General features: G+C 43.8%; 1 protein-coding gene and 1 long non-coding RNA gene across 2 annotated transcripts in view; one reads left to right on the forward strand and one right to left on the reverse strand.

Moving 5' to 3' along the window:
* Positions 1-5,299: 5,299 nt before the first annotated feature.
* Gnptab (N-acetylglucosamine-1-phosphate transferase subunits alpha and beta) overlaps positions 5,300-27,178 on the reverse strand; it is a 75,457-nt gene continuing 53,578 nt past the window's right edge. The window contains exons 13-21 of the mRNA XM_059245258.1: positions 26,116-27,161; positions 23,953-24,152; positions 23,544-23,763; positions 21,883-21,996; positions 20,190-20,275; positions 19,665-19,763; positions 18,162-18,329; positions 9,534-9,624; positions 5,300-6,989 (exon numbers count right to left, since the gene is read on the reverse strand). Of these exons, the coding sequence (XP_059101241.1) occupies positions 6,912-6,989; positions 9,534-9,624; positions 18,162-18,329; positions 19,665-19,763; positions 20,190-20,275; positions 21,883-21,996; positions 23,544-23,763; positions 23,953-24,152; positions 26,116-27,161 (2,102 nt within the window). The 3' untranslated portion in view covers positions 5,300-6,911. The remainder of the gene's footprint in view (positions 6,990-9,533; positions 9,625-18,161; positions 18,330-19,664; positions 19,764-20,189; positions 20,276-21,882; positions 21,997-23,543; positions 23,764-23,952; positions 24,153-26,115; positions 27,162-27,178) is intronic.
* On the forward strand, positions 21,708-23,707 carry LOC131894903 (uncharacterized). The gene is made up of 2 exons (XR_009375049.1): positions 21,708-21,776; positions 23,526-23,707. It is a non-coding gene; the product is annotated as an uncharacterized LOC131894903 (long non-coding RNA).

The raw sequence follows: 27,178 nt of genomic DNA on the forward strand, positions 1-27,178 counted from the left end.
CTCAACCTGTGGGTCGCGACCCCACGGGAGTCACAGATCAGATACACTGAGTATCAGACATTTACACGATGATTCATAACAGTAGCAAAATCACAGTAATGAAGTAGCAACGAAATAATTTTATGGTTGGGGGCCACCACAGCCACAACACGAGGAACTGTTTTAAAGGGTCAGAGCATTAGGAAGGTTGAGACCCACTGCAGCTAAAACTTAGACTAAATCTAGGCATCTAGCTGTAGGGATTGCCCGTGTAGGGTAAAGTGGAGGTGGGAAATCACACATGTACGCCCAGTCGTCTTTTAAAAAGTTGGAGGCATGTCTTCTGGAACTGACTTTGAAATGGAGTTGTTTAGGCTGCCTCTGGTACCTCAGGAGTGACACTGTCATTGTTTGTTCTGTACGTTAGAGGGCTGAGCAGAAAAGGAGTCAGATGGGTCATGTGGGGAAAACATTTTTTTTTTAAATATCTCAACATTATGTGTGCTTTTATTCCTCCCCTCTGTGTGTGTGTGTGTATATATGTGTGTATTTGACAAGGCTAAGTAATTTTTGACAATATCTTTCTAGATGCTCTGAAGTGCCTGACATATTTTATAAAAAGTAGTAAAGCAACACTCTATGTAAATATAGGCTAGCAAAGATGTGTTCAACTGCACCTTCACTCTGCAGAGAAGCCATGTGATAGATAAGTCTCTCTTTTTTTTTTTTTTTTTGGTTTTTCGAGACAGGGTTTCTCTGTGTAGCTTTACGCCTTTTCCTGGAACACACTTGGTAGCCCAGGCTGGCCTCGAACTCACAGAGATCCGCCTGGCTCTGCCTCCCGAGTGCTGGGATTAAAGGCGTGCGCCACCACCGCCCCGCAGTCTCTTAGTAGATGTCTCAGTAGGGCCAGTGAGATGGCTCAGGAGGTGGGCGCTTGCTGCAGAAGCATGGATACCTGAATTCCATTCCTGGAAGGGGAGAGAGAGAGAGAGAGAGAGAGAGAGAGAGAGAGAGAGAGAGAGAGAGAGAGAGAGGAGAGAGAGAGAGAGAGGAGAGAGAGAGAGAGAGAGAGAGAGAGAGAGAGAGAGAGAGAGAGAGAGAGAGAGAGAGAGAGAAGAGAATTGACTCCATAAAGTTGTCTTCTGGCCTCTCCCACACATGTATTGTGGCACGGTCTCCTCTCTCCTACAGTAATACTGGATAAAATAAAAATAACAATTTGAAAATGCCTTAGTATGTGTTGGCTATTTTTTTGTCAACTTGGCAGAAGCTAAGGAATCATCTGAGAGGAAGGAACCACAATTGAGAAAATGCCTCCAAAAGATGAGCCTGCAGGCAAGCCTGTGGGGACATTTTTTTGATTGATGATTGACGTGGATGAGCCCAGCCCCTGGCAAGCAGTGCCACCTCCTGGGCAGTTGGTCCTGAGTCATCTAAGAAAGCAGTCTGAGCAAGCCATGGGGAGCAAACCAGTAAGCAACTTTCCTCCATGGCTTTTGATTCAATCCCTACCTCCAGGTTCCTGCCTTTGAATTCCTGTCCTGACTTTCTTAATGACTGGCTGTGATATGGAAGTGTAAGATGAAATAAATACTCCCCTCACCCCAATTTGCTTTTGGTCACAGTGTTTTATCACAGCCATAGAAACCCTAACTGGACATCAGGTAAACCACCAGTGATAGACCAGGAGGTATTAGCTGGAGATTAATAAACGGATAAGAAGGAAAAGGCAAGGGAAACAGTAAGAACAGGTGGTCTGCAGGCACAGGCCAGCCGGGGCATGCACAGCCCACTTGTGAAAACAAATATAGCTTTGCTGGCACAGTGTAAGGTCCAAAGTGAAGTTGGCAGGTGAGGGAGCGCAGAAGGAAGAACCCATTATGACTTACGAAGCTACATTTAAAATGAATTATTTTTCTTCTGTGCTGGGGATCTAAGCCAAGGCCTTGTGCATGTGGAGTAAGTACTCTAACACCGGGCCACATTTGCAGAGTCCTTACTGTGCTCTTTTTTTCTTTTGAGACAGGGTTTCTGTGTAGCCTGTCCTGGAACTCACTCTGTAGACCAGGCTGGCCTCAAACTCAGAGATCCGCCTGCCTCTGCCTCCCAAGTGCTGGGATTAAAGGCATGTGCCACCATCACCTGGCTACTGTGCTCTTTATAACACTTATGCTTTCAATAACAACATTTTTTTTATTTATTTATTATGTATACAGGGTTCTGGCTGCATGTTTGCCTGCACACCAGAAGAGGGCATCAGATCCCATTCTAGATGGTTGTGAGCATGTGGTTGCTAGGAATTGAACTCAGGACCCCTGGAAAAGCAGCCAGTGCTCTTAACCATTGAGCTGTCTCTCCAGCCCCCAATAGCAACATTTTTAAGTTGGTTGCGTTTTAATCACCAGATTTGAATTTTGCAATACTTTCAAATATAGCAGCTTGCCTTCAACTTGGGCAATCTAGGGACTTGGTCTTCTACATACATGCAGCTTCACAGGAGGGCAGTGCTCACACACACACACACACACACACACACACACACACACACACACACACACACAGAGGAAGCTTCATGGGAGGGTAGTGCTCTTGCAGACTTTGCAAGCCTCCTGTGGGTGAAAGGCTCCGTTTCTCAGGCCAGAAGTAGACAGAGCCTAGAATAAACTAACCATTGTGTTCATCCCCAATCAGGATTTTCTAGACTGAACCAGAGGTGAAGTCTCTGGACTCTCTGAAGGATGTGAGTTAGGAGGCATGCCTTCATTCTGGGGACAGAACTGACGTCGGAAGATAGGCAGGGACGGACAGAGTTGAGCAAAAGTCCTGGCAGGGTATATTAGTCAGGGGTCTCTGGAGGAAGGTCACTGGTGGAAAGAATATATATTAAAGAGGGATTTGTTAGACTGGCTTACACCATCTGCTCTGGGCAGTCCAACAATGGCTGTCTGCACACCAGCTATCTGGTGCCAGCCTCGGCAGTTCCAACGTGGCACTGTAAGCCCGGGGAATTCCTGGGGAGCCAATGATGTGCCGTCTGTGTTGGAAGGCTGAAGAAGCTGGGTCCAGAGGTCACCAAAGGATGGCAGCCACAGCAGCAGCATCAGTGCAGGGACAGCCATGGGTAAGAAAGCTGTCAGCGTGGTAGACACTCTCCAGCAGAGGCTAGGCAAACAGGCAAAGTAAGAGCTCTATTTGCTCCGCCCATGACCTTGGGCTACAGGGCCTGAAGGAGGCAGTGCTTCCTGCTGTTGTATGTGACCTCTTAAAAGGAGAAGAGGACAACTTCAGCTGTCTACTCCATTCTGTATTTGTGAGTGTATGTCTTTAATTTATATCTTAATAAATCCCTACTACTCATTAAATAGACTCTCGTGGATTGACCATACTAGAGCTCCGCCTTAGACTTCCTCGCATCTGGGCCACCACAGAAGCGCTGCCCACGTGTAGGATGGATTTCCCCACTACGGTTTACCTAACCTTACAGGTGTGTCCAGTGGTGGCTTGCCTCTTGGAAGATTCTAGATCTTGTCAAATGGACAGTACTGATTATCACATAGGCTATGTCTCTGGTATTCCTCTTTTTTTTTTTTTTTTTTTTTTTCCCTTTGAGACAGGGTTTCTCTGTGTAGCTTTGCGCCTTTCCTGGATCTCACTCTGTAGCCCAGGCTGGCCTCGAACTCACAGAGGTCCGCCTGGCTCTGCCTCCCGAGTGCTGGGATTAAAGGCATGCGCCACCACCGCCCGGCTTTTTTTTTTTTTTTTTTTTTTTTTTTTGAAGAAGTTTAAGGTGCATCTGTCCCTTGCAACCCAAGCACATTTCAGCACCTACCAACGAATTTCATGGAGTCTTGAATAGAAAGACTGACTGCCATTTAAAAGTGAGAATTTTAAGATGGGGCTGGAACTGGGATGTTCTCTTACACTCTTCCTCTTTCCCTTGGCTAAGTAGCTTGGGAAGACCTGAACTCACTAGCTTCCAGCCTTATTCTTCAGAATTCTGGAATGACAGATGTGTGCCACCACCATGCCAGTCTGGAAAAATACACTGCCAGGGCTGGTGAGGTTGCTCAGCACGGAAAGGCACACGCCGCCAAGTCTGATGGCCTGAGTTTGGTTTCCCAGGATCCATGTCGCAGGAACAACTGACTAGTTGTTCTCCTACCTCTGGAGGTATGCTGTGGCATGTATATACCTCCCCTGGCCACACGAAAAATAAACACATTAAGATGGTCATGGTGGCACACACCTTTAATCCCAGCACTCAGGAGGCAGGTAGATTTCTGTGAAACGTAATCACCCATGTAATGGTGTTAACTCACAAGGGCAGAACCTTGGTGACCATAAAAGGTCACCTATAAAAGGTGCCTATGAAAGGATGGATGAAAAGAATCTGTCCCTTTTGTCTTTCTGACATCTGCCCTGTCCGCACAAGGTATTATTCACTTCTTGGGGGCACAGCATTCAAGGTGTCAACCTGGAAGCAGAGCAGCACTCAGCCAACAACTGAACCTACCAGCACCTTGACCTTGGAGTCAGGCTGGCCTTGAACTCACGCAAATCTCCTAATGCAGCCCCCTGAATGCAGGGATCACAAGCATGTATTTTTATACCACAAATGGGCTTAAGACACATTCTAATCTTTTATAGAATTTTACTTGAATAAATGTTTCTAAAGTTTAAAATTTCTGGCCACTGGCTGCTCATTAAATTCTATTCCAATGACCTGCTGAATCATTATCTAAATGATTCTGTGACTGCTTGCATTTTATTATCCACTGTTACCAAACTTCTCTTTGGGAACAGTTTATACTCATCTAACTGCAGAAGTCTGTATTACATCCAAATGACCATTATCTATAACTTTTCCAAAATAAATTCTTGGCTTTTATATAGTACCCAGAAATCCCTTCATTTTTTTTTTTTTTTTGACAGATTCCATTTAGAATCTATCCCCCGTCCCATAAAGCAACATTTTCTAGTATGTCACAATACTAACCTTTCCTTACATTGCTTCACAGTTTATATCTGACATACACGCCACAGACCACCATTCAAGACTGTTGAATCTGGACAGTAGTAACACCAATCTTCAAAGACTTCAAGCTCAAAGCATAGGGCTAAAGAGATGCTTCAGCAGTTAAAAGAACACTAGTTGCTCTTCCAGAGGACCTGGGTTCAAATCCCAGCACCACATGGCTCACAATCACCTGTAACTCCAGTTCCAGGGGATCCGAAACCCTCTTCTGATCTCCGCATATGGTGCACAGACATGCACGCAGGCAAAAACACTCATACATAATAAATAATAGTAATAAAATTCTCAAATCAATAAATGTGATCTTTTTTATGAGACTTCGGTTTTTGAAATACATAAAATTTACAGCACAAACACAATATTTACATTTCAAGTTCTCATTACAAAAATGTGTGCCATTTGGGAAGAATACTATTGAAATCATGATCGAAAGATACCTGTCAGAATTAAAAACAGACTCATGGAATCAGGTCTCCACAAAACCACTGTATAATGATATAATGGACCATGGCTAATGTTAGGGTTTGCTTATCCATATGTAAAAATGAGGCTGATTCTCGGGTCTGCCAACAATGGCCGGTGGGTCAAGTCTGGCTGGGGCCTGTTTTTGTACAACTGCAAGCTAACGCTGGTTTTCATCTTTTTATTGGCTGTTTAAAAAAAAGAAAAGAAGCCAGGCAGTGGTGGCGCACGCCTTTAGTCCTAACACTCGGGAGGCAGAGCCAGGTAGATCTCTGTGAGTTCGAGGCCAGCCTGGTCTACAGAGCGAGATCCAGGACAGGCACCAAAACTACACAGGGAAACCCTGTCTCGGGGGAAAAAAATAAAAATAAAAAAAAAATAAAAAATAAAAGAACCCCACCCCCCAAACCAAACCAAACAAAATGAAGCAGAGAAGACATCTGACAAAGACGGATGTGAATCAAGTTATTTACTCTCTGTTCTTTTACAGAAAAAGTTGGCTGACCCCTGTTCTGACAGAGTAAGCTGAAAGTGAGCTGCTGGAAGATACGGTGCATTTTCAACTGGACACCACAGTCGTGTGCTGGTGCCATCAGTGCTACTCATTTCTAAAGTGAGGCACTTTTGTTTGAGTGTGTACGTTTCCAAGACATAATTACATCTGGGGAGTAGCACTGGTACTTGACACTAGCCCTTTGCAATTAGGCCTGCAGACAAAAATCACAGTATCCTAGGGGACTAAGTTAGAGCACTTTTACCACCAATCCCCAAGCTCTTCAGTAGTTGTTAGTGATGCAAGACCACTTACTTCAATGTTAATAAAGTCAATAATTTAGATACACTAAAAAGAAGTGGTAGTTGTACATTATTTAAATAAGATCTATACAAACACGTTTGGACATCCAGATTCGTCATTTTCAGAAGCGAGAATAACTAGCTTAGGAGCTACTTATTTTTAAAAATGAGAAAGGAATAAAAGAAGAGGAAAGTGAAAAGTTATGCCGAAAGACTGGAATGCAAAGCCTGGGCTCCCTCAGCACTTGCTCCCAGGCTGGCCTGACTTCTTAGGCTGCAGTGATCATTGGAGGAAACCAGAAGTTTGTCATTGAGGGTTCATCAACAAGCCAATGGGTCCTTAGGCAAGTCCTTTAAAAGTACAAGCTGTATAAGCCGTCAACACGAGTTCTAAGTGTGCTGATGAATTCCAGGGCAGTGGGCTCTATTCATGCTGCAGAAGAACATGGTCTGCACGTTGTCCCTGCTTCCGAGCAGGTCTTCTGTGTATCACATCATGGGGACACCCCTGTGTCTATGTGTCACATCATGGGGACACCCCTGTGTCTGTGCACTGCATCATGGGGACACCCCTGGGATGGTGAGGTGTGAGATGCTCAGAAGACGCTGAGGTAGGTGATTTTCAAATGAAGATCTTCTACACCCTGATTTGATCTGGACTAGCCTCCTTGTGTATCCTCCTTCGGGGAAATATCTTCCGCTTAAGAGCAATTATCTACATGTTGGAGGACAGAAAATAAGCATGAGTTTTCCATATTGATGAAAGAGTATTGGTGTAGAAGGCATTCCTTCTGTCACTCACACATTTCTGATCATTGCCACAATCTAATACGAGTTCCTTTTACACTTCCCCCAAAACAAAAGGAATCGCTAGTTTTGCTTAGTGCTATAGTCAATATGTTTAGCGTGTGCCCACAGAGATGCGAGACTAAAATTATGTTGGCCCAGGGTTCATTTCTCGAAGATCTGCAACAAGAGACTTTATATAGCCTCAGGGCATTTATTTTCAACATCTTTGTCCAGCTTCATTTTTTTTTTTTTTTTTTTTTTTTGTTAATTGAATTTCTGTTGTTTAATCCTTAGAACACTAATTACAGGTCTGAATAAACTCTTTTTTATAAGACAGTTAAAAAACTGCATTAAAATCCTATGTTTTTTTTTTTTATACTTATCAACAGTCATTTGAAAATAAAGACTGGGATACAATACAAAGAGTTCATATCTAGGTGCTGGAGAGACGGCTCAGCAGTGAAGAGCCTGGCTACCCTTGCAGAGGACAAAGGTTTGATCTCCAGCACCCATCTGGTGGTTCACCACTGTCTGCAACTCCAGTTCCAGGGAATCCAGTGCCCTCTCTGGCCTTCGCTGGCACTTGCATGCACATGGAACACAGGAACACGCATATGCAAAACACCCACACACATAAAAATAAACAAAAAAATCATTTTATAGTTCATTTATAAATGTGTTGTTTAGAACTTGAATAATATTTATTTTCTCAAGAACAGTTTACAAGTGCTATATCTGAAATGGGGAACCTAACCATTATTGTAAAGCTGCTATGAGGAAAAAACCCCAACTATGTTTTTATGATTTCCATGTGGATCCCTAATGCCAACTTTATCTTTCCTCTTCCCGTATACACCGGACCAGCCATTTCCCTTTAGGGGTGGAGCCTGGGCCTTATGAGCAATTCCATTAACGAGCTGGTGAAGGAACAGTGATTGCTGTTTGTCTGTGAGGGTGATAAGGGTGAAGACAGACAGAAGGACCTGACTTGAACAGGTGGAGAGCAGGGTGCTGGAGAAGCATGAAGGGATCTTCCTTTTCCTTCTCTTCCCCTCCCATCTTTCCAGCTCCCCGTTCCCTCCTAGTACAAAGGACACAAGAGAAAGCTTGGTCTTCATGTTTCCTTACAACACTCCCTGTGGCTCACCTCAGCCAAGTCCCTCTCCTCCTTCAGCTTGAAACACCTGAGTGCAGATTGCCAAGTTCCTTGGGGGACCTATACTGGTGCTCTTGTGTTATTTCTTTCCCTACAAGAACATGGCAACAAAGGCCAAGAGGAGTCTTGCTACTTGGAAGGCGGGTGGAGGTGCCATACTGACTGTCCTGTTCACTCACTCAATCCCGAATCTTACTCAGTCCATGGCAGGAGGCCATCACCGATCCTAAAGCTCTCCGTGTTTACACTCTTCCTTCTCAGTGTGCATTTCCTGTGAGTGACAAGCACGGCAGCTCCATTCAGCAGTCACCTCCTCTGGAGGCTGAGGAGACCTCTGGGCTTGCTTCAGTCAGGTGGGCCTCATTCCCCATTCCTCCTTCGTTCTTCACGGTATTTTACACTTGTAGCTCAGTGAAGATTCTCTTACCGTTTCATTATCATCCCTTACACCTTCCCCCTCTTTCTGGACCCTCACCGAGGAGGTGGGATGTATGCCCAGGTGGACAGAAGTGAGCCCACATGGACGAGGGTGACAGAGGAGGAAGGGCAATCAGGCAATCCAGAGGAATGTGAGGGGACTGTGGGTGTGTGTGCAGGGACACACAGGGCCATCGGCACCTGAGAAGACACCGGCTTCTCTGGGAAGGTTAAAGAAACAAAACTTAGTTCCACAGAAGGATTCGAGGCAAAGCTGGGGCCAGAACTAGGACTTTTCAGTTATATATACTTTGAGGGCCACTGTTAACCCCCGGAGTTTATAAGTAAAAGGGAAGACAAGATAAATGAATGAAAGACCGCTAGGCTGGCTGAGTACAGAATGACTTTACATGCTGGACACATGGACAGCTATAAGCTAAAAGGAAAGATTTACATGTTCTGTTTAACTGCTTTACTTTTCCTTTCCTTTTTTTGGGGGGCGGGGTGGTAGTGTTGGTGGTGGTGCAGATTTTCTTTTTTCTTTCTTTCTTTTTTTTTTTTTTTTTTGGTTTTTTGAGACAGGGTTTCTCTGTGTAACTTTGCGCCTTTCCTGGAACTCACTTTGTAGACCAGGCTGGCCTCGAACTCAGAGATCTGCCTGCCTCTGCCTCCTGAGTGCTGGGATTAAAGGTGTGCGCCACCACTGCCCGGCTTCAGATTTTCAATACAACTTCTAAGCAGTCCAGGCGGCCATCCTCAAACTTGTGACCCAACCTCCCAAGTACTGGGATTTTATACCTGACTGTGGGCATGAATTTATATCATGTTCTAAAAGATGCTGACACAGCCCACTCAGAAATATTGCTTTAAGATCTATGTAAACTATAGAAAACTTACCTGTTCAGCAAAAAATGAGAATATAGTAAATATAATCAATGTTGCTAGCACGCAATGGGTCCAAAACTTCAACTTGTCTCGATATGCCCTCCTGTTCAAAGACAAAAGATATTCGCTGATTTTTACAATATCATACTATGCATATGTAAGGCAAAAAGATACTATCCATTGTCAACCTTAAAATATTACTAAAATACACATTTCTAACACAAGTTCAGATCTGTTATTTTATAATAAATACTGTACTTTGGTAGTAAACGTTTCCTCGGCTTCCAAAGAACAGTACTTGTAGACTTTAATATAACATTTTTAAAATTTATTCATTCACATTCCTTTATTTCAGGGAAAAAAAAAATCCCTGGACACCGAGGGATAAACAAGATTAAGTTTCTGCCCGACAGTGTTTAGAAACTTGCAGGGTCACTGGCATGCTATCCATCAGGTGGCTGGGAACATGTGTTACCAAAATGAAAGCTTTGTGGAAAGCCCCCAGAGAACTGGGGACACCTGTACCCTCAGAGTCACTTTTTCCCTGAGCCTTGAGTGAGAAGGGCGATGGCTGGCTGGCAAGGGGGAAGGAACAGTGACAGAGGGCACCGTCACCCAGAGACCCGCACAAGTGATGAGCAGGGCCCGTGGGGCTCTGGGACAAGTGGAGCCACAGGGAGGCAGCTGGCAGGGGCTGAGGCTACTCCAGAAATGAGGTTTGCCTGCAAAACTCTCAGGCAAGTAGATGAAATGTGGGGGTATGGGTGTGTCATACAATCAGGGTAAAAACGGAGGCTGGGTAAGGACAGACAGACAAGGCACACGGTCCAGTTTAAGCTGAGGCATGGGAAAGAAGGAGGGGCAGTCTTAGGGTGATGAGAAAGAGAAATAAAGCAAAAGTGAGGGTGGAATGAAGGGGGCCTGGAAATGACAAGAGCTGGGGGTCAAGAGAGGGAGGGAGTACAACAGTTTCCCACCTGTACTTTGGAAATAACGAACTGTTACGAACATTCAATAAAATGCTTAACGTTAGGCCTGAAAGATAAACTAATACCTACTACACATGGGCTTCTGCCTCGTCCCAGATTCTTACAACTCTTTGGGAACAGACGTCTCTCTAGTTTAAGTTACACTCTTCCACACGTGGTTCTTTCTCTCCTGTGACCAGACACAGGCAGCTCAGTGGGTCACCGCCACAGTGGTGTGTACCGCTGCACTGTTCACAGTGGCTAAGTCACAGCCAGCTCACTGGTTATAATGTGTGTGGGATCACCACCACAGCTATCTGTACCGCTGCACGGTTCACAGGGGCTAAGACACAGCCAGCTCATTGGTTATAATGTGTGTGGGATCACCACCACAGCTATCTGTACCGCTGTACCGTTCACAGTGGCTAAGACACAGCCAGCTCATGGACTCTGATGTGTGTGGGATCACCACCACAGCCAGTTCAGTGACTCTAATGTGTGTGGGATCACTACCATAGCCATGTGTCCCGCTTCACTGTTCACAGTGGCTAAGACACAGAAGTAGCTTAGATGTCCATCAACAGGTAAAGGGATAAAGAAAATATGGTCTACATTTACAATGGGATTTACCAAGCCATAAAAAAAAATGAAATTGTGCTATTAGCAAGAAAATGGACACAACTGGAAATTCTCAAGAGAAAAAAGATAATGCATGTTTTCTCTTAAATGTGGATCCTAGATTTTAATCTGAATATTCTTGTGTGCATTTAGGTTATAAAGCTAAAAAGCTTCATGAGGGGGAAAGAAAAATTCCTACATGGGTGGGGGGATAGGAGCTAAGGGAACACATATATCATGAGGGAATAAGGGGTGCTAATGGGGGGAAAGGGGAACAACAGGAGGACAGGGAAATAGGGATGGAAAGTGAGGAAACAGGACAGATAGGAGTATACAATGTAAAAATGCTGCAACAAAACACATCATGTACATGCTTGTTGGAGCCCATTTAGGTTTCCTAGTGACTTTACCCAGCAGGTCTGCATAAAGAGGGTGATTGGACCACAGGCCTGAGTACCAGGTGTCTGAGATGGTCTGCACTTGGCTGTGCTGGAGGGAGGAATGCTCCACCCCTTGGCATTCCTTTAAAAACCCTAGGGCAGAGACAGTCAGGCCTGATGGATTAGGACCCAGGCCCTCCTGAGGCTATCCTGTATTTTCTATCTGTTTCTCTCTGCTCTTTACTTTTTTTTTTTTTTTAGGTTTTCCGAGACAGGGTTTCTCTGTGTAGTTTTGCGCCTTTCCTTTCCTGGAACTCACTTTGTAGACCAGGCTGGCCTCGAACTCATAGAGATCTGCATGGCTCTGCCTCCTGAGTGCTGGGATTAAAGGCGTGTGCCACCACCGCCTGGCCCTGCTCTTTACTTTTATCTAATATTTCCTGCTGCTCCTACACAAGAGTACTCTGGGGAAAAGTGGGGGTGGGATAGCCCCCTACAGATGGTGCCAGTGAACAGGGACAAAGACAAAAAAAAAAAAAAAAAAAAAAAAAAAGAGAAAATCCAGAGTACTTGGTGAAAGTGAGGGTTAGGCCCTGACAGTAAGCAGTTGGATTGGTACAGTTTTGTAGTGGAAAGAGTAAAATGAGGCAGGGGTTTTATCCTCAGGAGAAAAAGAAAAAGGGGACTGGAAGGATGTCCCAATATAAGACTGTAATGTAGAATCTTCTCTATCAAGATTTCTCTCTAGCCGGGCGGTGGTGGTGCACGCCTTTAATCCCAGCACTCGGGAGGCAGAGCCAGGCAGATCTCTGTGAGTTCGAGGCCAGCCTGGGCTACCAAGTGAGTTCCAGGAAAGGCACAAAGCTACACAGAGAAACCCTGTCTCGAAAAACAAAAAAAAAAAAAAAAAAAGAAAAAAAAAAAAAAGAAAAAGATTTCTCTCTTTCTATCTCTCTCTTAATTTCTACCTTTGAAAAATAAGGAAGGGAGAACGTAGTAATATAGTACAGAAAAAAACTTAGACAAGTAAGTGTAGGAACACAGTGTAAAGACAAAACTTAGGATAAAATAGAATATGATAAGCACCTAGACAGAGAAACTATGTCTTTAATTTTCTAACTTTGGGGCTAGGAATGCAAGATAGGAAAAATCAGAGGAGAAGAAAAAACAGACAGAAAAAAGATTTCCGTGAGCAGCTTTTGGTCCCAAGTGGCAGGAAAAGAATCTCCCTGAGACAAAATGCAGATGAAAAGAGCCAAACTTTAGAATTCTTGGAAAAACATGGTGCTCTTTCTCAAAAACTGAAAGCTTTCTTGGGGGGGATAAAAAAAACTTGGTAAAGTCTCTCTCTAAAAAACTAAAAGCCTTTCAAAACTTTCTCAGCTTCTCTTTCTGTAGGAGCAAAATTAGATTCACCTGTTAATGACATCTTTGGGGGGAAAAATCATTTGCGATTTGCTCTAAGGGAAAACAACAAACCTCTTGGAACGGGGCAAAACCTGTCTGCTAAGTTCTGTCTCTTCAAGCCAGTAAAAAGCAGCCAGAAATCCCTCTGCAGCTAGAACCTGGCTAACGATGCTCGGGAAAGTGCAGGGCAGCTTGAGGAAGCTGCTGGTGCAGAGAAAGCAAGGAAGCGGAGCTGTGTTTGCCGCTGCGCTCCAGCGTCTGGGACTCTGCCTGAGGGAAGATCTGAGCCAGGACAGGATAGAGAACTATCCAGGAGAAAAGCTCTCTTTTCTATCAGGGAAAAGAACTTTCTGAAAAAAGCTTTGTTTCAAGTGCTTTCAGTTTTCTTCACTCCCCCAGTGAGGAATGTGAAGCCCTGAAGGGTTTTTTGCCTCTGGCAATAAGCTCCAACTGAGTGCATGAGGTCAGACAGATGAAACCGGCTTGGGGGAAATGTCTGATTAGGTAAGTACACCTGTCCTAAAGCGAGCTTTAGCATAACAAAACTGTCCCTTGATAAAAAAGCAAAAGCTTGGCCCGGCGGTGGTGGCACATGCCTTTAATCCCAGCACTCGGGAGGCAGAGGCAGGCGGATCTCTGTGAGTTCGAGGCCAGCCTGGGCTACCAAGTGAGTTCCAGGAAAGGCGCAAAGCTACACAGAGAAACCGTCTCGAACCGCCCCCCCCCCAAAAAAAGCAAAAGCTTGATTTCAGTATTAAACACAAACCACACAGACCCTGAAAATAGAAACAGAAGCTGGTGTACTTGAAAGGCATGATGGGAAATGTATTGTTGAAAAGTAGCTTGGGAAATGTAGTAATAGCATAACAATATAGAGAAATGCATTCTGGGAAAAGTAGTTTTTCCACTAAAGATGGTGGTACTGTCCGGAAATTTTTTTTTTTTTTTCAGCTCATAATGAAGTTTCTTTCCTAAGCATTGCTAGAAAGCTTAGATTTACTTCCCAAAAAGCTGAGAGCAAACAAACAGCTTACCTCACAGGAGATAATTAAAACGAAAAAAGCTTATGAGATTGAGTTATATTTAAGATTCTAGAGAAACACTGATTATCATTAAAAACGTTTATGGTAAACTTAAAAAACAGCTTTAAAAAAATCAAGGAGGAGGAAATTTTTTCTGCGAGTTTGTTGAATGTCAGCTCCAAGGGAAAACTGAGAAGATACAAAGCTTGGAGCTGTGCCACTTTTGGTTATACAGGTTCTTTTGAGAAAGTGCCTTATATTGCCTAGAAGCTGTGCAGAGTGTTTTTTATGGTAGCTGGATAACAAAGAGCTACCTATAAGAGCAGTGAAGTCACTTAGAAATACATTGGGTCCCTTAGAAAGTTTTTCTTCTCATTCTCTTTTTGGGTTTGGTAACTAAAAGTTTACTTTTATTTTTATTTTCTAAATCAAGTCTAAAGACAATTACTCTGGCTTGTTGGAAGATAATGTTAAATCTCCTCTAGGTGTTAAGAAATCTCTTTTAGGTGTTTGCTAAGTTAGGTATTTGCTAATGGTAGCCCTACAGAGAGTTTGCTAAGAGAGTCTTTCTAGTGCAAGTTAGTTCTGTTAAGAGTAAGAAGTATCTTTGCTAAGGTAGTCCTACGGAGTTTCCTCAAGAATATAAGATTGTAAGAAGTATAAATAAGTATAAGTTGAATGTGAGTCTGTGAAAAGTATAAATGTTGAATGTGAGTCTAAATGCTTAATGTAAAAAGATACTGTGTAGGCTTAAGTAAGACAAGTATAATATATTAAGGTAAGATATGGGCTTTAGGTCTAGGGACACAGTGAAGGTTTAATAGAGGGATTATACGGGGAAGGTTTAATAAAAAAGTAATTCAGAGTAGGTTTTTCCCAACCTGGGATGCAGAAAACAGCACCCATAGCAGACTACAAACATGGCAGTTCCAGAAGCCTCCAACAATTGCAAGGAGCAGCTTCAGAGACTGCCAACTTCAGAAAACAGCAGCAGATATGTGCAGCTGAGACCCGTGAGGCATCAGCACAGCACAGGTGGCAGACCCTCAAGACAGTGAGAGCAGCCAGGTTTTGCAACCTTTGAGATGCTATGCCTCGAGAAAGGTGAACAGCAGGCAGTGGCTTGGAGAGCCCAGTGGCTTGCCTCACCTCGGGAAAGGTGAACAGTGAGCAGTGGTCAGCAGCGGAGACTGCTGAGACCAGACTGCTTCCAGGAGCAGAGGAGCAGTGTCAGTGCCGGAGGAGCAGCTGAGACATGTGGGAGCCCAAGAAGTGTTGGAGGTGAGAGCTGTGCTCCAGGGTGAACAGCCAGACCAGGGCTCTGTGGAAACTGCTGGGTGCTCGAGGCTGAACAGCCAGACTGGGGCTCTGCAGGAGGTGCTGAGACGCGGTAGAGATCCCAGCAGCAAGGTGTGGCTGGATCCATGGAGTTGCCCTAGGGCTACATTCAGCAGTGGACCAGAACAGCATACAGTCGATTCCGGGACCCAGGGTGCTGAGCACGGGACCATCGCTGAAAGCAGATAATGGGACCCTCCCAGAGCCAGGGTTGCTGCTGTGGGAAAGCCACAGGTCAGCTTGTAGCAGCTGGAGTATGGCGGGAGGTGAAGCTCTCTAGCCTCAGGACACAGAGGTCCTGAGAACGGCCTGATTACGGAAGGCTACAGACTGCAAAGTGCAGTGGAAGAGGAAAGTGAAAGTTTCAGAGACGCTTGCTTGAACTGAAAAAAAAAAGTTTTGGTTACAGACTCCTTGTATTTGAAGCTGTTTGCTTCAGAGTCATGACGACTCTCACAGCTACACAAAGACTTGAGGGCAGCTGACAAGCCAGGCCCTGATTTCAAGCACTCAGAGGAGCTTTTAGGAATGATACCAGCACCCTTTTTGAACGTAAGAAATGAAATGGGCAGTAGTGATTTCATTACAATGGGACAGTTTGAATTTACCTATGCATATAAAGGTGTGGTGGTGCATGCCTTTAATCCCAGAACTAGGGAGGCAGAGCTAGGTGGATCTCTTTGAGTTCGAGGCCAGCCTGGTCTATAGAGCAAGATCCAGGACAGGCACCAAAACTACATGGAGAAACCCTGTCTCGAAATACCAAAAAACAAACAAGTAAATAAATCTGAAAAAATTAGCTGAGCCTGTATCCTGCACTCAAGAGGCTGAGGCAGGCAGGCAGGCAGTCTTCTCATTTTCCTTAGCATGTTATTTCTTCAGAGCGAAGGCCAGCGTTTATATTGTAGAACACGTGTAGTAACAAGACCCCGAATCTTGGGTGCTCTGGTCTGGGCTTCTTCCCTTCTTTGTTTAAGGACTTTCTGACAACATATGTGCAGGCATCATCTTCTTCAGAGAAACTGAAAAAGCTTTTGGATCCTGTGAGCTCTCAACCTAAAGGCACAGTGGTGTCCATCGGTCTAGGAACATCCTTCTCTCCCTTTTTTCCTTTTGCAATAACCAAGCTGAGAACACTCAGATTGGCATCCACAGTGCATCCTGAACAGACTGGCACTTCTACCACCAATCCTCCTTGGTCTTTAACAAAAACACCCCTTGCTCAATGGCAAGCATACTCGGCCATGAGTCAAGACACCTTTATGTGAAAACCTTGTCATTTTGTCATCCCACCTCTGATTTGGACCACATAACCCTTGCACTCTTCACCCAGAGCATCAGCAGCAGCTACCTCTGTGGCCTTGCACTTCTCATAGAAAGTATGAAGCTTGTATTCGTAATCCACTTCAATGAGTTTCTGACAGCCGGTGTTTGGGAAGGACTTCGTGAAACCTTTTCCACATAGAAACATCATTTGGGAAATACGAATTCATTCCCTGGGCCATGCCCACTCACATTTGGCTCAAGAATAAGCTTTTATTCCCCTTGGGATGAGAGCTATGTTTCATAAGGACAAAATCAAGTCCAAATGTCACCAAAAGAATCAGCGGTTCCATCTCCAGTACACCAATATCACCACAAACCTTACTGCCACCACCAATATATCCTATCTGATGCCTATCACGATGGACATATGCTTCATCTCTGGATTCCAGCACCTGACATAGGGAGGCAGGCAAAGGGTTAAAAGTCTTCATAAACCCACCAAAGATAAAGTCTCCTGACCTCATGGCAGTAAGTAAAACATGAAGAAAGCACACACAAAGCAGCTGCAGAATATGCTAGGAACGCAAACTTAGTCAGGCTTGATCTACCACTTGCCAGTTACTTTAGTGTGAGCAAATTACTCCATGTACTTACATCCCAGCACTCATGAGGCTGGGCCAAGGTTCAGATCACAAGGGGCAGACCAGCTTGGGCTGCAAAGGGAATTACAGACCAGCATGAGCTATATAAAGAGAGACCCTGCCTTAAAAAAAAAAAAAAAAAAAAAAAAAAAAATCAAGGGCTCAGAGTGTATCTTGGTTGTAAAGCACTTGCCTAACATGGACAAGGCCCTGGGTTTGATCCCGATCCCTGAAGAAAACAATTCCCCTAAAGTGACATCAGTTACACAAGGTCACATGGCACAATCCTTACATAAACAATATCCAGAACAGGCAAATCCACAGTGAGAAAGCAAATAAGTGGTCGCCAGGGGCTGAGGGTGAAGTGATGGGAAAATGATTGCTGAAAGGGCACTGGGACTCTTCTGGAGGGAGGAAAAGTTCTTCAAACCCAAGCAATGCTGAACACACCATGAATATATAAATGCCTCTGAACCGTACGTATGCTTGAAAATGGTGAGGTGTCGTCTATGATCTCCATTTCAATGTTTCCTTGTCTTCTCTTGTCTTCATCCTTCCAACTACAGCAGACACTTTCTAAAATAATTTACCAAATGTCAATCTTTCAGACATTATCTACTAAGTTTCCGTTGGTTCTGAAAGCTTGCTTGACATTCAGGTCAGACCATGCTGATTTCACGTGCCTCCCATTCTGCACGACACAACCAGATCTTCCAAATCCATGCTGCTGTCCACTTAGACATTGAGCAACAAACAATTGAATAAATGAAGTTGCATTCAGGAAAACTGTAAAAACCCAGTTATGTAAGTTTTTCAATCTCTTGAAATGGCAGTAAATGTCTTTTAAATGTTTAGTAAAAACAAACATTGTAACTATATTTTCCCAAAGAAATCACACAACAGATAAGACGTTAAAGAAATGCCAGGAATCTAAAATCCAGATAGAAACGTATATGTGGATACACCGGCACACACATATATATACAAAACCAGAATTTACCATTCCTGCAGCTCATGCATATGAAGAAAACGGTTCCGATACTCTCTTGGCAGCTCAAACTGGGAAGGTATGGGAAACATGGATTCATAGAAGTCCCTGAGAACAGCCTTCACTGTCTGGGCATCTTTATGATTGTGGTCAATGTTGTCATTTAGACAAACAAACTTCCTGAAACAGAGAGTTAACGTCATTGGTCATCATACACATGAGTCTGATCCAATAAGGTAAGAGATCTGGGTTCCAAAACTATTTCCAACGTGCTAGCACCCTAAGTCGGTACATTTGCTGATAGAGCTCCCTGGGGAAGAGTGTTTTGTAGAGTTTCCTTGCAAATTCCTTACCTGTAAAACAAGAGGACTAGGGCAGATAATTCTGAAAGGTCCATGTAACTATGGGAATAAATAAATGACTTCCATTAAGTGCAGACAGATGTATTTGTTCAGTAAATGTATTTGACTGGCTGCGATACTGTGTTAGAAGCTAGGGGAATAATTAGTAAGCACCTAGAACAGGTTCTTTGAGCTGACTATGTGCATGTCTGACATACAGATGGTGTCCTACGATACAGACCTTTTGAGTTTTGAATTCCTGTATCTCCAACCAAGCTAAGAGGATAGAGTTCAGCAAAACTGGGTTAGGACAGTGTGTCCCTCCCATCTTGTTTCAAGTTTTCTTGAAAGCAAAAGTCACTAAACCAAGCAAGGACCCATTAAGAGTAATAAACCAAGCAAGGACCCATTAAGAGTAAGATAAGATGTGACAACACTTTTGAAAACAAAATTAAAAAAAAAAAAAATCAAACAAATTTAACAAAACCTTCAGCTCCAACTACCAATTCTTGGAAAAACAGAGAGGATGTAGGAACATCTTAGGAACCTACATAAAGAATAAAAGAGGGAAAGAGCTTTTTAAAAAGGAAATTAGCTGAGCCTGGTGGCTGGTGCCTTTATCTCAGGACTCAGGAGGCTGAGGCAGATCTCTATGAGTTCTAGGCCAGCGTGGGCTGTGAGAACCTGCCTCTAAGATAAAACAAAACAGAAAACAGAAGACTAAGAAGCCCAGGCTGTTAAGAGCCAGCAAGTTCTCCCAGCAGTTAGAGAAGCACTCAAGTGAGCCCTCCTGGGTGCCAGGGCACCAGGGACTCAGTCTAACTGCCAGGACAGGCGCTCAGGAAGAACCTTTTCAGAAATACTGAGTGCCAGCTGCCTACAAGGCCCACCCCTCCCATTAGTCTGCTCTGAGCCCCCATCTCTTAGCAGTCTGGGTGAGGCCCTCCGTGGGGGATTGACACTTAATTCACAACTCCTGTCTCTTTGGTCAAACCCAGCTGAAATGCTAGGTCCTTTTACCATGGAGCTTCTCTGTCTACTCCAACCTGAACTAAGTCATTCCCTTCTCTCTAGTCCTGCCTGTTCTCTTTTTAGTCATATTTATTTTTAGAATTAAAAAAAAAACCCACATTTTTATAATCAATCAGAAAAAAAAATTATAAAAAATTAGTACCTAGGGTTTTTTCTTATGTCATCCAACTGGCCAACCACATGAGAAACATTGGTACGAATCATTTTGAAAGCGATTTCTTCTTCTCCCATTATTTCAAACCTATTTGTCAAACATATTTAAAGAGTTTAATAAATACATGAGCATTCTTAAAAACGTTAGTGAAGCTGGGCAGTGGTGATGCAGGCCTTTAATCCCAGCACTCTGGAGGCAGAGGTAGATAGATCTCTGTGAGTTCGAGGCCAACCTGGTTTACAGAGTGAGTTCCAGGACGGCTAGGAATACACACAGAAAAATCCTGTCTTGTAAAACAAACAACAAAAAGAAAAACAAAAAAACAAACAAACAAAAAAAAAACTTGGTTAGACTCAGTGTTAACAGAAAACACTGCATCTTTTAAGATTACTAGAAGAAAATCTCATGTAACCTTTGAATGAACACACAGTTTACTAAAACACTGTAAGGACACAAACATGCTAGACCTTTAGAACTGTCCTTCCGCTGAACAAAGGCACATTTACCACTCACCTGTATTTGTTCTTGTCTTTATATGCCTTGTGGATTTTGTCGGTTACTGGTTTACAGTTGGTCACAAGATTTTTAGTGACCGGTGGCTGCGAGAGAACACAGGTGGGTCAGTCAGTCTGTCCATCAAGGGCAAGACAAGAAAGAGCAAGTGAGGCACCAGCCTTGAGTGCTGAACGTAGGGGTCACCAAGAGTTCATGGGGCTCAGGAACTACGTCCTAGCTGCGCTCTGGGGGTACACATAAAGATATCTGAAAAGACAAGGGATGGGGCTGGCAATCTAGAGTGCTGACTTCTCCTCTTGAGGAGAAAGGGCGTGGTCAAGTCCCAGATAACTATGAGCATTTTAGTTACCTTGACAAACACGTGAATGAAAAATTAATGACCCAATCCTTGGCCTAATTAAGTCGTTAATTATTGTTGTCTGTCTTCTTAGACAGCCTTTCCCTGTGGAGTCCTGGCTGACCTGACTTCCTAAGGAGACCCAGGCTGATTTTAAACTAGTGGGTCTCTCACTTCCGCCTCTCAAGGGTCACAGGCCACATGTCACCAGGCCTGGCTTAAAATAGAATTAAAAATGACAACAACCACAACAAACAACAGGTCATTAACCTGTAGACACCCTTGACTCTATTAGCTTTCACAGAACTGGCATAACTAAATCTAGGGAAATGTTTAAAAAGGAATTTTTATTGTTTTAAACTCTCCCAAGAATATTCTTTAGCAAGCATAATTTAACTTCTATGTTTTAAAAATGATTTTATTCTCTCCAGAGGCAGAAAAGCATAATTTAACTTCTATGTTTTAAAAATGATTTTATTCTCTCCAGAGGCAAAAAAATGACTACTGATTACACATATACCCTTTCACTGTGAACCGGCAGTGTTACGGGAGTTACCAACAGTTGTAAACCACCAAGTAGGTGCTGGGAACCGAACCCAGGTCCTGCACAAGAGTGAAAAGTGCTCTTAACCACCAAGCCACCTCTTCCCTCCAGGAAACTTTTTAATAGAATTTTATTCTAATCATGGAAGCAAAAGCTATTCATTGTACAAAGTATGGAGAAGACAACAATACCAGAAAACTCTCTGTGATTTAATCTATCTTTTGAGCTATGTATGTTCTGGTATTCAAGCAGGGGGTGGATCATATTTGGGAATTCTTGATAATTCAAGTCATAGTGTATGCTTCCCATTTCCCTCCTTATCCAACTGATTTTCTAAGCATTTTCCCATATATCATATGTACAACTTACAAAACCAAGTTAAATAGTTTATGCCCTTCCATCAATTCTGAGGTGCATATATTTTCACATCCCTGAAATGGGGACATCTTTTACAGTTAACAATCTTCTGATTATTTTGGACAAGTGACGTTACCACAGGTGTGTGGAGCTCATCTGTCATCTCCCATAAGGCCAAGAAGGATCAGCAGCACCCTTCTGATGTATTTCTTTGGAGTGTTCTCTTTCCAAAAGAGAATTCTGGTGTTACCCTTGGTCACTAGAATGTCTGTTCATGGAATCCAAGTAACATATCTGAAAATGAACTTACACAGTCACAGAGTAGGGGCGGGTTCTAAAGCAAGATGTAAGTGATTGTGTATTAACTGTGCGGCTGCTATACTGCCTCTGGTTTTGATGTGCTACACAGAAATGGTGGAAATACATCTGATAAGGATTAACATGGAACTTACCAGATTGGGATCATAGTATGCTTCCTGAGTTGGTGGAATATTGTTCAGTTGAGTGATATTAGCAGGAAGCATTTTTGAGCAATTTATTAGCATGTGTTCCAAACCTGTCAAATCCTAACCAAAGCAAAATATAAATCTGTTATATACACTATAGATAAAAGCTGTGGTTTAAAAATAAAAAGTATGTGCATATAAGTAACATTATACAGACTGCACAGGTTGTATTTATGTATTTAAAATTTTATTTATATATATATACACACACACACACACACACACACACATATATGTTCTTATAAATTTGTTATATACACTATAGATAAAAACTGGTTTAAAAAAAGTAGGTATATACAAGTAACATTATATAGACTGTGCAGGTTGTATTTATGTATTTAGGAATATATATATCCAAACACACACACACACACACACACACACACACACACACACACACACACACACATGTTCTGTTGGAAGCTCCGCCTCAGCGCCCCCCACCCCAAACCCTGCCCCTCAGATAGCCCACCAAGCCACGGCTCCTCCCCCAGGGCTGCTCAAGACCACACCTACAGGGTATTTAAGCTCCGGTCCATAGACCAAGACCTGACATGTGATTTCTCCTCTTTCCACTGAGATAGGGAATGCTTTGCTCAGATTAAACCTGGTCCTTTACTTTTAATTCAGCTCAATTTCGCTTATTGCACCAGCAGAGAAACCCACTACCAGGGATCCAAAATACTAATCAATATACATACACAACAATTAATGAGGATAAAAAGGCCATGAATTTGAAAAAGCTCGAGAAGGGAGGTAAATGAAAGGATTTGGAAGGTGGAAAGGAAAGGGGAAAATGATATAATTATATTATAATCTCAAAAAATAAAAGGAAAAAAAAATCATAATAAAGAAGTATGTGAAAGTCTCTAAGTGGCTATTCTTTTTTTTTTTCAAAGATTTATTTATTTATTATGTATACAGAAGGGGGTGCCAGATCTCATTACAGATGGTTGTGAGCCACCATGTGGTTGCTGGGAATTGAACTCATGACCTCTGGAAGGGCAGTCAGGGCCCTTAACCTCTGAGATATCTCTCCAGCCCCCTAAGTGGCTATTCTAAAGGGCTCAAAAGCAATAGGATTCTTAAGTCTAAAATAAAAACATTTCAAAAGAGCAAAATAAGACAATGCAACAACAAATATTTCATCCTCATCTGAAATAGAATGTGAGGCTGGTGAAACACCCAGTTTTTTTCAAGGTGGCCCAGGCTCAACAAGAAAGAATACAGTGCAACCCAATCCATCTTAACGTCTCCATGCATGAGTTCTGCATTTCTAAGGACTGCAGAAGGACGTGGCTGAGATCTCCAGCCAGTCACACCCCCACACCCTGAATGAACTTGCCACAAGGACCATATGCAGGTTACCTACCACCTGGCTCTCCCCTCAGATAACAGATGATTACCCCCAACGGAAGAGCACAAAAAATAAATCCATAAAACACACATTGCAAATATTTTAGTTCTGGAACTAAGAAATGGATGAGCCACTAGCCCATGCATTAACTATTCAGAGTTATCTTTACTTGAAATGTAGCAGAAAAAGAGGTATTGTCAGAAGTATATTTTTTCACTGTTGTGTGTCACAGGCTGAAACAATATATTACCTGCAAGCTCAAAGGCAGATCGTGAATTCTGGTCGCGAGTGTCCGGATTTCTCTATCAGACAAGACACCAGACTGGTCTGTATCTACTTCATCAAAGACTCGAGAAATATTCAGGGGCTGGACTGCACTCATGAGATAATAAAAATACGAGAAGGCAAACTGCATGTCCTCAGAGTGGCGCACCTTGTGAAATGACGTCTTGTCAAATTCTTCAGGGAACCTGTCCAAATGTAACACACAAAGGGCTTTGGATCGTCCAAGTACATACAGTATTGGACGTTTATGAAAACAGATGTCTTCACATCTTATTTATATGGCTTCATATCTGACTCATAGCTCATCAGGGCAAATATGCAAATATCAAGTACACAGGCAGGCAGGCAGGCACACGTGCACAGCGAAGACTTACATATCTTGCAGTTCTTGCATAACGATTCTGTCAATCATGTGCGGCATGTGTGCAGGGACTTTCCTGGATGTGAATCCAAACTTGCTATTTAGAATTTTATTGACGTATCGGAGTGAGTCCGCGAACGTATCTTGTAGACGCCGCCCTGTACGTTTGCTATCAGAAAAGTATGCCAACTCTATCTTCAATGGCTCTTCCTCCTGAAAGGAGAATTCCATGTAACTCAACGCTGTGTTTAGTCCAAAGTAGATTCTATTAACAAGAGGGAAAGGCATCACATGCCCTGTGTTACAGAATGTGTTAACTGGTCACTGACAGTCCTCAAGGTGAGTGAACTTCATGCTGTCAGGTCATTTTAAGGATCTTAAGGAAAACCCTGGCTTGAACATAACAGTGATATAACAGGCCTATTAAGTGTGCCTTAAAAACTAGTCACAGAACACATGACTTCAAAGTCAATTCAGTACAACATTTAGAAAGATTATTTCCATACAAATTTCACAGTGCTTTAAATGTCAAGCTACTTTTCCTGGTGACAAAGGAGCACGTATCTGAGTTTTGAATAGGACTAAAAGAAATGGAGCTCACTCTACAACAGAGACAAAACCAGTTAGGCAGAACCGCACGGGCAAAGAAAATTGGCCAAGAATGTGAACATACTTTAACAGAAGCAATTTTTTGCTCCCCAGACTGAAGAAAATGTGGAGGAACGGCAATGACTAGGTGCCGGTTAGCGGGTGGAGCAGCGAGCAGTCCTGTGCCCTGTGGCGTACGATGTGGCGCCACATTTTAGGACATCAAGTTTACAAGGATGTAACCTAGCGATTCCAGCGATGGAATCAAAACGTAAGCGTAAGATAGGTGGAAGAGCTCGCTGAAATGCTGTCGTGGCCAAATAATGGAAAGGTCCAGCTGCTGAAGGGCAAAGGCATTGCCAAGGGCTACTTTCTCACAAGGACCGAGTCAGCAGCAACCACAGGGAATGTGTGGATGGTGTGTAAATCACCACTGCTGGCCGGAAGCCGCATAGCTGGCTTGTTTATGCACCGGGAACAAAGACTGGAAGAGTGGTCACTGATCCAATCTCAAGGAAGGAGATTCAAGAAGACCTTCCCCTTTTAGGGCAGATTTTTGTACTGCTTGAAAATTTCATTGGTCTACAGTCAAGCTCCTATACTTTTTTTGAGACAGGGTTTCTCTGTGTAGCTTTGTGCCTGTCCTGGAACTCACTCTGTAGCCCAGGCTGGCCTCGAACTCACAGAGATCTGCCCGGCTCTGCCTCCCAGTGCTGGGATTAAAGGTGTGTGCCACCACCGCCCGGCCACTCCTATACTTTTTTAAAGGACAGGTGGGGAATTATAAAAAGAAACACAGTCAAGAACTGCCACCTTGCGCTCAATTAGTAAATGCCCAACGTGCAAGGCCAAAAGATGCCTTCTGAAAGTGCTGAGGAACAAGACACAGGCTCCAGTCTGTGTTCTTCTTCGCCGTCCAGCCTTGACCATACAACTTTTCTTGTTCTGTCAACTCCGACCCATCTAGGGTCAGCTCACAGGATGTGGTGGTTCCTGAGGCCATCTCCTTTGGGACTCCTTGCCTATGACTCAACAGAGACACCTCATGGCCACAACTATCAGCTTTCAATCTGTCCTGCTTGGTGGCCTCTTGGTCGTCCCGTGTCTGTACTTCCCAGGGTTCATCACTGTGGCAGCACCTTCAGGAAAAAACGTCACTATGGCATAGTGAAGGCCACGTCGGGACAAGGGACAAGAGCCCTGGTTCTGAGGTTTGGCTTAAGCGGCCGGTGGCGCTGATGGTGGAAATGCCAGTGAACTTATCTGAACCTCAGGTTTCTCACCAGTAAAGCTGGAATAGTACAGTGCTAAGGAGACAGGTCATCCCTGCTGTTCTTCCACGTCCCCAGCCTCCACCTCAGCTAAAACGCTTACTCACATCAGGACCATTACCTAGACTGCAAAAGTTTGGGGCATTTTTATTATGAGGGTTATTGGGGAAATTAAATGAAATCACTCGAGAAAAGCACCTACTTCAGTCGTGGTCACAGGAAAAGTACTCAACAAATGGTAGTTACTATTACATTAGCACTTAGAAAGTACTTATGTTCCCGGGGCATGACAAAGAATAAGGCTGGATCTAACTTACATCAAGAAGGTCTTGGAAGTACTTTTTTTTCTCCCAAGGCAAAAAGCCTGGGTAAGTATGCGTGTAGTGCTGCAGCTTCCGTCCGGGCACTACTTCGTTTACAGCTATGTGGCTGTCAACATCGCCCTCCACGCGGCCCCCTTCCTCTTCTCTCCCCGGGGGCTCTTCTTTAGGTACTCGCATGCCTAGTGCATGTGGCGCCCGAGTCTCCGGCTTAAATCTTGCATTGGTCTCCAAGACCGGGGGTGGATTCAAATCATTGTCCCGGCCATTCGGCTTCAATGTCCCCACTGGGGACGTCCATCTCTCCGATCTCTGACCTCCAACAAAGCCACCTGGGCTTTTGTGAGAGGGCTTTTCCTGCGGGATCTCCAAGTTGTCTTTTGTTTCGTCTGTCCTTCTAGCTTGAGGTTTTACTTTAGCATCTGGTGAGCTCCCCAGGAAAGACCTCAGCAAGGCTGACTTGGATAAGTTGTATCCTTTCAGGGTGATGTCTCCAAGCTCCAGCTGCAGATCCAAGTTGCTCAGTCTCACCTGGGCTTCTCTTGGGAGGAGCGAAATGTTCACCGGCGGGATTCTCACCTCCTCTTGGAATCTCCCTGTTGTGTTTCCGTCACGTCTCCGGACCTTGGGGAAGCGTTTCCCTTTGGGAACGTCTTCAAAAGGGATTTCGGCCTGGGGAAAGGGTGTCACTGGGCTACCCAAATTCTCATAGGCCTTCTGGGTTGTAGAGTTCTGCTTTGGCACCTCCCTCGTGTCCACCTCTACGGTTAGCTGGATTTTAAACTCTTCGTCATTTGCGTTTTGGAGTGTGAGATTAAAGTGGATCACGGTTGCGTTCATCCCACTGTGCAGTATGAGGTGGATGGTTTTCCACTTGTTCGCAATGGATGCGTGTCGGATAATTGGGTTGTCACTGTAGGAGCCTTCGATTCCTCTTCTGGCTATTTTTGCAAAGCTGAAATAAGGCAGGTATTCACCTTTGGGGATAACATAGTGAGTCTGGTTTGGGAGGAGTGTTACTTTATACAGTTCATGAAAATGATCTGGAGGAGAAAACACA

Source organism: Peromyscus eremicus, chromosome 18 (genome assembly GCF_949786415.1).
Source record: "Peromyscus eremicus chromosome 18, PerEre_H2_v1, whole genome shotgun sequence".
NCBI classification, from domain to species: domain Eukaryota; kingdom Metazoa; phylum Chordata; class Mammalia; order Rodentia; family Cricetidae; genus Peromyscus; species Peromyscus eremicus.